General features: G+C 35.1%; 2 protein-coding genes across 3 annotated transcripts; one reads left to right on the top strand and one right to left on the bottom strand.

The window, feature by feature from the left end:
- The first annotated feature begins 283 nt into the window (after positions 1 to 283).
- LOC306883460 (syntaxin-5-like) lies at positions 284 to 6,277 on the top strand. Its single transcript, XM_079438739.1, has 11 exons — positions 284 to 403; positions 1,340 to 1,598; positions 2,494 to 2,561; positions 2,668 to 2,723; positions 2,913 to 2,983; positions 3,166 to 3,282; positions 3,393 to 3,449; positions 3,750 to 3,831; positions 4,872 to 4,978; positions 5,109 to 5,230; positions 5,461 to 6,277. The coding sequence occupies exons 2-11, from the start codon at positions 1,530 to 1,532 to the stop codon at positions 5,618 to 5,620; spliced, it is 909 nt and encodes a 302-aa protein (XP_079294865.1). The 5' UTR covers positions 284 to 403; positions 1,340 to 1,529; the 3' UTR covers positions 5,621 to 6,277.
- Positions 6,278 to 7,350: 1,073 nt separating this feature from the next.
- On the bottom strand, positions 7,351 to 11,075 carry LOC306883462 (protein RD3-like). Of its 2 annotated transcripts, none has more exons than XM_079438741.1 (3): positions 10,900 to 11,075; positions 9,500 to 9,801; positions 7,351 to 8,536 (listed from the first exon to the last, which is right to left on the bottom strand). In XM_079438741.1, the coding sequence occupies exons 2-3, from the start codon at positions 9,799 to 9,801 to the stop codon at positions 8,173 to 8,175; spliced, it is 666 nt and encodes a 221-aa protein (XP_079294867.1). In that variant the 5' UTR covers positions 10,900 to 11,075; the 3' UTR covers positions 7,351 to 8,172. The 2 variants fall into 2 exon arrangements, with proteins under 2 accessions (XP_079294867.1, XP_079294868.1); XM_079438742.1 differs by having other exon boundaries at positions 9,500 to 9,782; positions 10,900 to 11,055.
- Positions 11,076 to 13,988: the final 2,913 nt, after the last annotated feature.

Genomic DNA, 13,988 nt, shown 5'->3' with positions numbered 1-13,988 from the left:
ATTTATTAATTACCGGTAATTAATTTAAAAAGCATTCACTGTGTTAAATGTCATTCCTAAGAATATTAAAAGTAGATTTAACATAAAAGAGTAGACATGCTATAAAACATTTAAGCAAGAAAATGTTCTAAAAATAAATGTATACAGTGAAAACCAACTAGAAAACGTAAAAATTAAATTGTAATTATATTCATATTAAATTCATATTCTGCATGTCGGACAAAATTTGATAATCTGCGTCACAAGTCACGCTTTCGGAAAGTGGCAGTGCGCGTGCGCTCTCGTGGACGTGGCAGTGACGTTACGCACACCGGAAGCGGTAAGAGCTGGAAGTGAAACCCCGACCTCCGTAACATCGACAAGCCGGGAATACTGGAAAAAACGACAAAATGATACAGTAACCGTGAGTAAACGATTATAAACCATGTCATGAATGTGTTAGCTAGTGGTTTAGGTTCATCTGGAGTGTTTATAGTTCAAATTAAGACAGAAATTGTCGAGTTTTGGGCCAATTAGCGCCTAAAGAATGCGTACCGCTGGACTGAAGACGGGTGGTAGTCGCTATACAGACATAAACAAACCCGTAAACACCTTGAAAGATAGAATTAGTGTTTAGAACATGTAAGTAAAAGCTTGTAATATATATTCGCAAAGAATGAGTTGCCTTCATTTGTGTTATTAAACATCTAGCCAGAATATTCTAAGTAGCCTATAATCCGATAACGTGAGTTCAGTTTACCTCTCCGGTTATTTGTAGACATTGTCTAGAGAGGGTTTCCTTATTGATATTGTAAAGAAGGGTAAGCTGAGGTGTTGGGATCAGTATATACGCAGTTCTTCTATTTGTCAAGTATTACTGGATGTGGGAATGACATCCAGACAAGAGTGTTTACCTAAATTACTTATTTTATCTGCATTCACAGACAGCAGCCATGTATCTAGAGAATTGTATTTGATGCCAAGTGGCTGAAAATCAGCTCTAGGAAAAGTTAATGCATTATTTGTAGCCATTTGGATTGATATCTTATCAAGTATAAGAGTATTTGAATAGTTCACCCAAAAATTCTGTCATCATTTACCAAAACTAAACAATAACAAAACGCTGACGGTAGCCATTGACTTTCATAGTATGGGGAGGATAGAAACCTGAGCAAGTCAATGGCTACCATCAGCTGTTTGGTTACCAGAATTCTTCAAAATATCTTCTTTTGTGTTCAACAGAAGAAAGAAACTCATTCTGGTTTTGAACAGCTTGTCAAATACTTTCTAACATTTAGTCTCTTCTCAGCAACGACAATCAAAGTTCAGGTGATTGATTGAATCATTCTGTGATCCTCAGAAGATGTGCGGAGTCGCTGAAGAACAGTCAGCTCTTCCAAGCTCTTAGTAACATCTGAAGCCTGAAGTGTTTGCTTTGGCCCTCATAAAGACACCAGCAGAGAGTTTCACAGCAGCCGGATTGCTTTAGACTCACCATCACACATATACATCCTGATATCGTTTAGGGAAGGAGGTTCTGCAGCATTATTATGACGTGTCGGGACCGCACACTTGAGTTCCAGTCGGCTTGTAAGTCACTGCTGGGGAGACCGTTACAGGTATGACCATATTAAATACATCTGCAAACACAGTGTTATACAAAGGATTTTCAGTGAACTGTGCAGTGTGGTTTTCACAAATACTTAAAACTACGTGTAGCGTATTACATGTATTAAAGGATAAAATAATAGTACACTTTAAAAAAAATTTAATAGGATAGTTTACTCTAAAACTGAACGTTCTGTCATGATTTACTGACCTATTTTAAACACAATTTAAACTAGGCAGAATGTTAGTTTTTCTTTACATCAAAAGTAAGTTTGTGATTTCTGCTGCTAAACTCTGAAAAGGCACTATGCAAGATACATAAAAGCAGTATAAACCACCATCCACTTTCCTTGCATTGAAAACAGAAGATTCTGCCTTATATCTCCTTTTCTGTTTCATGGAAGTACAAAATTTGTCGTTTTCATGTTACACTTCGCTCAATTTATTCACCTTCTGGCCATACAAGATGTAGATGTGTTGTTGTTCGTTTGTTTTATTGGAACAGATTTAGAGAAATTTAGCATTACGTCACTTGCTCACCAATGGATCCTCTGCAGTGAATGGGTGCCGTCAGAATGAGTGTTCAAACAGCTGATAAAAACATCACAATAATCCACAATTCCCACCGTTGTGATATTTTTATCAGCTGTTCGAACTCTTATTCTGACGGCACCCATTCACTGCAGAGGATCCATTGGTGAGCAAGTGATGTTATGCTAAATTTCTCAAAATCTGTTCTGATAAAATCTCATTAACATTTTGGAAGGTCTGGGGGTGAGTAAATTTTCAGCAAATTTTCGTTTTTGGCTGAACTGATATTTGATGATGCTGTTAATTTTGGTGCATAATAATATAAATTTTATATTTTTGGTAAAAACAAAAAAAACAATTCCTCTGTCTTTTCAGAATGGGACTCACACTAAGCCTGCCATTAATGCCCTTAAACAGCGCAGTGACTTCACTCTTATGGCCAAGTAAGAGTGCATATCCATGTTTGTTTTTGCTTCAGTGCAACTGTGCCTTGTGTTGCTTCCTCAAAACTTTGCCCCCTGAAACCTTGTTGTTTTCCCTCCGTAACAGGAGAATTGGGAAAGACTTGAGCAACACATTTGCTAAGCTTGAAAAGCTTACAATTTGTAAGTAACAAGACTCTTATATTGGTGGTGGACGAATGTTTTCAACAGTACTGTTCTGATGCTTGTCCATGGTTATTTGGCAGTCCCCTTGTTTACTTTGGGGTCTAATATGATTGACTTAGAGTTATCGATTTCTTACACTGTATGGTCTGGTGTCATTAGAAACTTTTATTCTTCCCTCACTCCTAGTGGCCAAGAGGAAATCTTTGTTCGATGATAAAGCAGTGGAGATTGAGGAGCTAACGTACATAATTAAACAGGTTAATGACATCTCTGTTTTCATTCTCCATATGTCTCAGTCCTTGCTTATTTCACTTTGACTTTGAAGTTGCCTGTAGGTATGTTGGTATCTGTGTTTACCAGAATCTTTCAGCTAACTACAATATTGTGTAAGAGCAAACCTCTTGCAGTGATATGATATGTTGTCTGTGTCTCTCATCAGGACATCAACAGTCTGAACAAGCAGATAGCGCAGCTGCAAGACCTTGTACGATCCCGCAGTGGGCAAAATGGCCGCCACATCCAGACACATTCCAACACAATTGTTGTCTCCCTGCAGGTACAATCTTATATCTGATATTTCTGCAGTGCACATTTTGATTGACATGAGACACCACCTTTCATTTTCCTGCTAAGAAACAGTCTTATCTGTAAATGTTTGTGTTGCAGTCCAAGCTGGCATCAATGTCAAACAATTTCAAGTCAGTCTTGGAAGTGAGAACAGAGGTGAGTTTTTTTTTTTTTTTTTTTTTTTTTCTCTCAAGTGCCAAACTTTTATAACATCATAATTTCATGCCAAGCAGTTGTTAGGCTTTTAAATATTTGATCAGATCCTTAGCAAAGCAAAAACGCACAATGCTTACTGTACATCATGGTCCTATGAAACCACCTGCTTTTTCTTGAGTTTTTTTTTTTTTGTTTAAAAAAACTTCTTGTTTAAAACAAGAAGACATTTAGTTGAGTTGTAATGAGTGAATATTATTTTATAGTTTTAACTGAGGCATATCTGTCCTGTTGTGTGTTTAGAATCTGAAGCAGCAGCGCAGCAGGAGAGAGCATTTCTCCCAGGCCCCTGTCTCGACCTCTCGTATGCTCACCAATAACTTCAGTATGTACCTTTTTAATACTGCTATTTTCATTTTGTGGTTCACACATTTGAACGTTTATCCCTTTAGGTTCCAGCTTTTGCTTTTTAATTTCAGTTCTTAGTAATGAGTCAAGCTATTATGCTTTATTGCTTGTTAATATTGTAGAACAAATAGTGTTTGACTGTGCCAATACAATCATTCATTGCCTGTGCCATCAGCAGAAAACCTTTAGACACATTTACTCATTCTGTATAAATATTTTCTACATAGTAAATTGATCACATTCACAACTATGAAATAAGGGTAATTATGTAGTTAATAAACATTGTAAACAAATTAAAACTTCCTTATATTTGAGATTCTCTCAGGGAAAGGGATAGGTCACGCAAAAATGAAAATTCTGTCATTAATTACTCACCCTCATGTCGTTTCAAACCCGTAAGACCTTCATCTTCAGAAAACAAATGAAGATATTTTTGATGAAATCCGAGAACTTTCTGACCCTCCATAGACAGCAAGGGTACATGTTCAAGGCCCAGAAAGGTACAAAGAATATGGACAAAATAGTCCATGTGAAATCAGTGGTTCAACCATAATTTTATGCAGCTACGAGGGTACTTTAGTAACCCTTGCAGTCTATGCAGAGTCAGAGAGCTCTCGGATTTTGTCAGAAATATCTTAATTTGTGTTCCGAAGATGAACGAATGTCTTGCATGTTTGGAAGGACGTTCGGGTGAGTAATTAATGACAGAATTTTCATTTCTGGGAGAACTATCCCTTTAACAACCTGCATCTTAATCGAACTTATTTGTTGTATTTATTATAATTATTTTATAATACATTATAAACTGTACATTTTCTATAGATAAGTTTAGATAATTTATATATATTTCTATTTCATTATGCTTTTATCTATAATTTATTTCTATTTTTTTTTTGAAAAACAGATTTTTTTTACACTTTGTCATGACTGCTATTCCTCAAATTGTTTGTGGTTTGATATGCACACTTGGTGTCTTTATTTTGTATGTAATAATTTTCAATTTCTTGGCTCTCGCAGACAGCTCAGTTCTGATGCAGGATGAGTCCAGGAGTCTGGGAGGAGAGGTGGCCATCGACATGGATTCTAGAGCAAATCCTCTGCAGCTGCAGCTCATCAATGAACAGGTATCAGTCTCGCAGGAAATTAGGAAGGGATTGCAGTTTAGGCTGCTGCTTGTAGCTGAAGGTTTGAGAGTATGATAAATGTTGAATTTTTGATTTCAGCATCAAATGTCCTTTTGTTATATTTTTGTAGGACTCGTATATCCAGAGCCGATCAGACACCATGCAGAACATCGAGAGCACCATTGTGGAGTTGGGTTCCATCTTTCAGCAGCTGGCACACATGGTCAAAGAGCAGGAAGAGACGATTCAGAGGTCAGACAAACACATACACACCACAGGAATAACATACTCCAAAACCACAGACTCAACAGTACAGTACATGCTTCATATACATGCTGTACAAACTACACACAAACACTTACAGTAACAGTAGTATTTTTTTTTTTTTTAAATCAGCATAAATGTCAGTGAGTTTTACTTTGAATTTGCGACTAAAAGTTGATGTGTGCAAATATTCATTGTCTGTTTCTGTGGAACACCAGGATCGACGCCAATGTGGAGGACACCCAGCTAAATGTGGAAATGGCCCACACTGAGATACTGAAGTACTTCCAGTCCGTCTCCTCCAATCGCTGGCTCATGATCAAGATATTCCTCGTTCTCATCATCTTCTTCATCATCTTTGTGGTCTTCCTCGCCTGAGAAGGAACGACCCTGAGTGTAAGGAGGGATGAAAACGGAGCCAAAGGTTTTGAAGGAGGGAGGAACAGGCTATGGACTTATGGGCTAATGTGCAAAAATACAAGTGGACTGTACCGCAGGGGACTCTGGCTCCCAGGGGAGGGTTTGGGGGGGTTCTGATGCTCAGTGGTGGGGTGATTTTTGTCAGAGTAACTTGAGTCAGATGTTAATTCCGTCACTGTCGACTTCCACTCCCTTACACTAGAGGGAGATGATGATGATGGGGATGCTGATGAAGGTGGAACTGAGATTTACGGTGTATTTAAAAAGAGAGGAGGGTGTTCGGATTCACTCTGTTCTCTTTAATCTTCATTTACATCTGCATTAATATTTGAGCCTTCGTTTCTTATTAATAATCACATATTAAAAGTGAAGGCTTTTTCCCAAGTGGTTTGATTCTCCAAACTGGTTTAGTTGGTTTTTCTCAGTGTTATCTGTAATCAGCGATAACATTTTTTTACAGTAAATTAAATGTGACCTGATTCTCCTCATAAAACACACTTGATAATAATAATTCCCCTGTTAACCTTTATTAATGTGTTTTTATATCGAAGACAGGCAATTATTTGCCACTTATGGGTGAATCTCACAAAGAAATATCAGTCATATTTTACCCCCAAACAATTATAGGAAAAATTATTTATAATTAATTGTATTTTTATAATTAATTATATAGTAATACAAAAGTGATGTGCATTTTAGGACCATTATGAATTTTTTTCATGAAAACTAAGTTCTCATATGTGAAAAAAAACGTGCTGTATAATAATGATGATTATTATATCTAGCATGATTTTTAAAAATTACTAATAATAGTGTAAATTCAGTACAACAAATGTTACCTTGTTATATACATACCAATGTACTTATAATAAACCTATAAATAGATTTTTCTTTCATATTACATTCATGGGAATTTGGGGGAAAATGTGCCTAGTTGTCATTGAAACAATGCCACTATTTATTTATTTATAAATGGTCCTAAAATGATTCTTAATGGTCCTAAAAAATAGATATTTTCTGTTGTGGGTGGTGAAATATGTCTGACATTTTCTGACCATTTTCATGAGATTCTCCTTTCTAGTGTTAAGGCCTTCTGATTGCAGGCCCTATAAATATGGGGTCTGGAATGTTCTATACTGTTTAGAGACTTTCACTTTCTTTCTTTCTTTTTTTTGAGTTTGATTCTGCCAAATACACAAGGAGGAGTTAAAGGAAGTTGTCTGGTCTTACAATTTTGCTTCGTGCAGGAATAAACAATGTGCGAATGAAGACCGGTGTTTTATACAGTACTATGGAATTTAAAAGACCACACTGCGGTTTAAAGGGCCCAAAGAGACTCCAAACGGGTCTAAAGCTATAAACTGCAGATGAAGCTGCATGTTTTGGTTGTTCTAGAGCTGAACGTTTGGCGATGAAACCGATCGGTGCTCTGAGAGCTGAACGCTGTATGCGTTTCCTTCATTTGTGAGGAGCAACTATGGCCTGATGAACATATTGGCCACCTGCACAAAGAACTGAAGATCAGCTCCTTCATTCTGTGATGCTGTGAATAATGGAGCTGGCAGAGATGATGTCGTCTTCTCTTAGAAGCAGCGTTTTCAAGGTCGAACTCTCTAATTTGGTAAATCACAGACTTTCTCTCTCCCACACATGCCATACTATCTCAAATCAAACTCACGAACGATGTACAGTGTATTATTTAATTAACACTTTTTATTAAGACTCCTGTTTCCAGGCTTTTTTTTAGCTGAATGGTCTGCATCTCTTGTATAAACTGAACGCTGTTGTAATGTAAGGACAAACAGTACATATTAAAATACATCTGAGAAACTGATTATGGCTAATGGTGCTTTTGTCGCTGTGGCTGTTGAGATTTCACAATGTTGAGATGAGTGAATCTCACAAAAGATGGAATATGTCTCACACCAAAATGAAAAGAAAGCTGACATTGTTTTAATAATTCAGCACATTTCACCTTTTGAGGGTTTTATTATTTTGTACATTCTTTGTTAATTTATTAATAAAAAATAGTGTACAATTAGGCTAACTGATAAAATATAAATTTTATTTTATTTACCTTTTTTTCCCACCACTTCTTGTTTTTCTTATTTTGTTCCCTTATTTTATAAATGTTTTTTTTCTTCCAGAAATATGACCTGGACATATTCTTGACAGGTTTCGTGAGCTTCACTCTCACAGAAAAATCGAGCTGTGAAAATTTATATTTACATCCACATATTCAAATTATTTAAGCATACATTATAAAGTAAAAGAAAAAAGACTAGGCCAGTGTTCTTTGGTTCGATTAACGGTGTTTGTCTTGCAATCTGAAAGCATAAGCTTTAGTCTTTCAGGATGTCTCGTAGAATCAGATTTTCTTCCCTTCTCTTGTTCTTTGCCGCCGCCTCTTTTCTTCCTCCTCCATTGCCAACTTACCTCGAAGGCTACATTTCCTTCAAGCTTTTCGAATCCTTCTTTCCTCTGTCTTTCTCTTCATCTCTTCCTCTTGTTCAGCTCTGGGCCGCCTGCTCAAGAGGAGTGATCTCTGGCATGCTGAGGCTCCGTCCCTTCCTGGTGCGCATGGCGGTTGTCTCCTGTTCGGCTGCTTCCTCATCTTCATCAGACCATGTGTTTTCCTCTTGCAGGTTGTTGCGGGAACCACCGAAGCTTCCCTTCCCGCGGTTCAGGGTGCGGAACTTGGATCGAAATGTGACGAAGGAGAGGCTCTTGCTGCGCTGTTTTTCCCAACGGTTTACCCGATTCTGGAGCTCTGCGTCTCCCTGAAGCTCCTCCAGGCAGTTTCTTAGGACGCTGCGGAATAGTTTGGGGACGTCGTGCACCTCCGGCTCAAGCTCTGACACTAGCTTCCTGAACCTTTTAAACAAACAACAAAATCTTAGAGGTATTACTTGACTCACCTCTGTCTCTATAACTCTTATTTGGCAGTACCTACTAGGTTTATGTAAAACTAAAAGCAGCATAAAACATTTTTTGTTACTTGAAATAAAATAAATCTTGATGGAAATAAAAAAGAGACTTTTGGCTAGTTGCCAAGGAAATACTTTTTATTTTCATTTAATTTAATGGCAACCTGATGTACTAAAAGAACTAAAACTAAAACTGTATAAACAAAAACTAAAAAATAATACTAATAATAATAATACAAATGACAAAAACCAAAAAATGACTAAAACTAACAAAAAAAGGAAAATATAAAAATAACTCAAATTGTACATTGTACATTTACCTTGTAAAAAATAATCACAGTAAGAATTTTTTTTTTTTTTTTTTTTTTTTTTACAAGAAAATACTGTTTAGTCTTTCTACTTCAAACATTAATGTTTAATTCAGTGTGTTAACTGCCATTTCTTTGTAATTAATTCTAAAACAAGCAATTTCTGTTCATTACTAATTTTAATATTCTAATAGTAAATAGGCTATATATATATATATATATATATTCATTATATTAAAATAAACTGAAATAAGATGTAATTAAAACATTTTTTTTATTTCACATGTACACACAAATACACATATAAAAATACATTAACACATTAAATACATTAACTTAAAACATTACTAAATCTTGTTTTATTTAAGTTTAAGCTAGTTGGCAAGGAAACATTTATTTTCATTTAGTTTTACTTGGGGTACTAAAAAACCTAAAACTAAATATATCTATATATATATATATATATATATATATGTATGTATATATTAAAAGTAAAAAAATCACTAAAATTTTAACAAAACTTAAATTGAAAATATAAACACCTAATTCAAACTCTTAATAAAAATATTATCTCAATGATACTAAAAAACAGTGATGCCCACCTGACAATGACTGGGCCGCACTGGTGAGGTGGGATCTGTGCGCAGAGGTCCTGCAGTTCCAGCACGTCTCCTGGTGTGAGCTCGTAAGGGACGTGTGGCTGAGAGCCGGCCAGCCAGCTGTAGTCTGCAGAGGAAGAGTTGCGGCGTCTGCGAGTCTCTGCTGCCTTCTCCAGCCGGATTCGCTCGGTCCGTTTCACCATGGCACCCAGCTCCAGCATCAAAGTGTTGGTCACCAGCTCCTCTGGAGTGCGCTGGCCGGGAACCTTTGGCTCCAGGGAAAAAACTACCGACCAGGGAAACATCTGTGAGAGCAACAACCATTCAAATTTGAGTTACGATGTTCAGATTTTTAACACTGAGCACTTAAGTGATTGCCAGATCAGCAGATTTTATTTTGACAGAGACTTTTTGTTGTTGTTAAACATTTAGAAATGACATCAAACTGTATTTGGTGCACTGTATCTATCTATCTATCTATCTATCTATCTATCTATCTATCTATCTATCTATCTATCTATCTATCTATCTATCTATCTATCTATCTATCTATCTATCTATCTATCTATCTATCTATCTATCTATCTATCTATCTATCGTTCTATCTATCGTTCTATCTATCTATCTATCTATCTATCTATCTATCTATCTATCTATCTATCGTTCTATCGTTCTATCGTTCTATCTATCTATCTATCGTTCTATCGTTCTATCGTTCTATCTATCGTTCTATCGTTCTATCTATCTATCGTTCCATCCATCCATCCATCTAATTTTAAACGTGTAATTTCTAATATGATTATATTAACGATAATGTAATATTTAATTATTCTACATTATTATATTTATTATAATATCATAAATATATTTAACTGTTATTACTATTATTACTGTTGTTATAGATTAATATAACAATTTCTTGTATATGTTTTTATTATAATTATCATTTGGAAAACAGAATTTTTACCTTTTTGATCCCTCAGATTGTTCATGGTTTATATAGACATATTTAGTATATATCTCACTATATTTAAAGGCCTGTTTCAGTGCTAAATAGTATTATATGTAATACTAATATACATTTTGCTTCCCGAATAGTTAGTAATGTACTATAAAGTAAATACTGCTCTATTCTATTTGCACCCTTGTACTCATGCGTGGATAATTATCAAAACGGTTAATTGCAAATTATCTCAGGGTACAAATATCTGCACTGTTACTGGTATTATTTAGAGGAATTATAGAAATGTATGGGTGTTCAACTAAAGTTGAGTACAGGAGCAGGACACTAAGCAACAAAAATAGGGGAACAAATGTAAATAGCCACACTGATATTATAGCAGCAAATGCAACATTTTATAAAGGCTATATGTATATACTGAAGTTGCAAAAAAGGATATTACCTTTCAAATAATGTGAGTAATATTCCTGTTTTAATGTGAAATGTCTTCAAATTGGACCCGAAGATGTAAATGTAGAGCCAAAATATAAAAATTCAGGGTTTGGTTTCCAATCCAAGCACTCCAGAGGAGACAGCTCTCCTTTGCGCTGTTTTAGACACTGTAAATGTGTGTATGTAATCCTATATAAATATGTGAGCTGGTATTTAGCCGTCTGATTATCGCACCTTGCATACATTGTGATCTCCTCTAGCTCATCCGCAGGAGCTGATTGCACAATATCTCCTCGTGCACAACATGTGTGCACTAAATGAACGCACATAATTTTTTTTTTATATAAATTAATTAATGCACTGAAATTGTATTTATCGCATCATGTTCATTTTAGACTATTATTGAGGAATTCCTAATTAATTCATTTGTGGCACTTTTGAAGAGTAACAAAGCAACTTTAAAGTTTCATGCAAAATGATGCAATGAAAATGATGTGATTGTTAATTTTCAAAAATGTATGACCATTAGATCTATTAAAGAAATAGTTCACCCAAAACATTTCTTTACTGAAAATTCACTCACACTCAAGATGTGGATGAGTTTGTTTCTTCATCTGAACAGATTTGGAGAAATTCAGCATTACATCACTGACAAATGGATCCTCTGCAGTGAATGGGTGCCGTCAGAATGAGAGTCCAAACAGCTGATAAAAACATCACAATAATCCACAAGTAATCCACACCACTCCAGTCCATCAGTTAACACCTTGTGTAACATAAGATGTGTGTTTGTCATAAGCAAATCCATCATTAAGATGTTTTAACTTTAAACTGACACTTCTGGCCAAAATAACAGTCCATAATAATGCTTCCTCCAGTGAAAAAGTCCATCCCCTGTTCTCTCAATCTAAATTCACCATCATATTTGTTTATAACTGTTTTGGGCGGTTTTCATTGTAAATAGTGCTTGATGTGCGCAACTTTTTCATTGAAGAAAACAATATTATGGATAAAGGAAACATGGATTAATGTTGGATATGTGTCCAGCAGCTTTTCATTTCACAAGATGTTAATTGATGTAGATTACTTGTGGATTGTGATGTTTTTATAAGATGTTTGGACTCTCATTTTGACGGCACCCATTTCACTGCACAGGATTCATTGGTGAGCAAGTGATGTATCGCTAAGTTTCTACGAATCCGTTCCGATCAAGAAACAAACTCATGGCCTGAAGGTGAGTAGATTTTCAGTAAATGTTCATTTTTGTCTCAACTATTCCTTTAAGTTCTGCTAGACACCAACAGGTGGTAACATCAGTGACTCAGAGGTGCTTAAGGAGTTGCGTTATCCTTGCACACGCTGTCTTAATCATTGTGTATCTGTACCCAACTGTAGGTGCTCTGATGGTTTCCGCCCTATTCAGCACTTCAGAGGTTTACTCTGCATATGTGTGATCATGGATTACAATGCACTCCTACACGTTTCTCAGAAACAAGGGCCGTGGCGATGGACATAATCTGATTATGTGCTGTTTATGCTGGTGTAGAGTGAGAGTGAGAGTGACCAGTATGTTACATAATGCATGACTGATCTACTTGGTGCATCTTGTTTCTCTACTTCATTTTTGCAAGGTTTTTTTCTTATATTTGTTTTAACCTTCATAATTTTGACTAAAAAGCATATATATATATATATATATATATATATATATATATATATATATATATATATATATGCTTGCACACCAGAATTTGTGTGATGCCTATTATGGAAAATACTTCAGCTGAATCAATTAACTGAAATCCATTAATCTTAACAATAATGGCAGGCAGGTAATTGTATGACATTACCATTAAATACACTACTAAAGTAGCCATAAATATCCATAAGAAATCATATCATGGTAAATCATAAATGCTACATTTGTATATTTTTGACGAAATATCTGAAGAGTTCAGATGCAAAAGCCTCTAAATACCGTCTGAAATTTTCATCTAAAATTACAATTTTTATTAGGCTGCTATGTTTAGGTTCAGTAATTTTACTCTAATGGCAATGTATAGGTCCTTTTCTATGCAATTAAAGTGAAATAACTGAACATAAATATAGAGGCCTGATAAAAATGCTCATTTTAGAAGAAAATTTCAGATGGCATTTAGAGGCTTTTGCGTCTGAACTCTTCATTTGTAGATCTCTATGTTTACAGAGAAACTAAACCCATTATAAACTCAGGGTTCCTAAAATATCCAAAAATATATTCTAGAAAAGTTTTGCTAATGTTCTCATTAAGCTATGAAAATTTTATTTCTGAATGTTCTGTTAACGTCCAAATCGTCCGCCTTTTTAAATGTTTAAAATGTGTTTTTTTTTGTTGTTGTTTATTTCTTGTAGCTATGTGTAAATGTTAGAGACAACATTATGGGAATATTAGTTTTGAATGTTTTCTGAACCATCTGAAACTAATAAACTAAAGTTAGACGAAGTTAGAAGGTCCATCTTAATTGTTTTAGAAAAACATTCCATAAACCATTTTTTTTTTTGCTGCTAAAGTCTTAAGAACGTTAATAAAGACCAGATAACTTGGACTGAACGTTGTATTAACGTTACTGGAGGAATGTTTGCTCATAACTTTTGAGAGCCTGGCCAGTTCTGAGAATGTTCCCTGTTAGCTGGGATGGGAACCAGCTCATTTCTAACCTAATTTTTGAAAAACTTTTCAACGAGTTTAACAGAGTGATTAACAAACATTTTTACAAATCTCCAAGTTTTTTTCCTGTCAGATCTGGAAATACTTCTTTGAAAATAATGTGAATGGAAAATAATGTGATCTAAAACAGTCATTAAAGAACATTAAAACATTAAAGATTGTTTACTCAAGTATTTAAATATATATATATATATATATATATATATCTATATATATATATATATATTATAAAATTATATATTTTTAATATAAAATATTTTATATTACTTTAGTTGATGAGCGAAATGCAGTGTTAAAAATGCATTAAAAAAAAAAAAAAAACAGGTTCTTGTCGGTGACCTGCGGGTGCCACTGCACTTCTGGTTACCTCTCAAGGCCCCGCCTTTTTATGA

Source organism: Barbus barbus, assembly GCF_936440315.1.
Source record: "Barbus barbus genome assembly, chromosome: 17".
In the NCBI taxonomy this organism is placed as follows: Eukaryota; Metazoa; Chordata; class Actinopteri; order Cypriniformes; family Cyprinidae; genus Barbus; species Barbus barbus.
The sequence above is the reverse complement of the archived record's forward strand: the minus strand, read 5'-3'. Positions and strand labels throughout refer to the sequence as shown.

Coding starts and splice junctions, on each gene's coding strand:
- LOC306883460 (XM_079438739.1), top strand. CDS start 1,530: ATGACGTGTCGGGACCGCACACTTGAGTTCCAGTCGGCTTGTAAGTCA. Junction 1,599..2,493: donor TGCTGGGGAGACCGTTACAG/GTATGACCATAT, acceptor CTGTCTTTTCAG/AATGGGACTCACACTAAGCC. Junction 3,283..3,392: donor CAATTGTTGTCTCCCTGCAG/GTACAATCTTAT, acceptor TTTGTGTTGCAG/TCCAAGCTGGCATCAATGTC.
- LOC306883462 (XM_079438741.1), bottom strand. CDS start 9,801: ATGTTTCCCTGGTCGGTAGTTTTTTCCCTGGAGCCAAAGGTTCCCGGC. Junction 8,537..9,499: donor TGCGGCCCAGTCATTGTCAG/GTGGGCATCACT, acceptor TTTGTTTAAAAG/GTTCAGGAAGCTAGTGTCAG.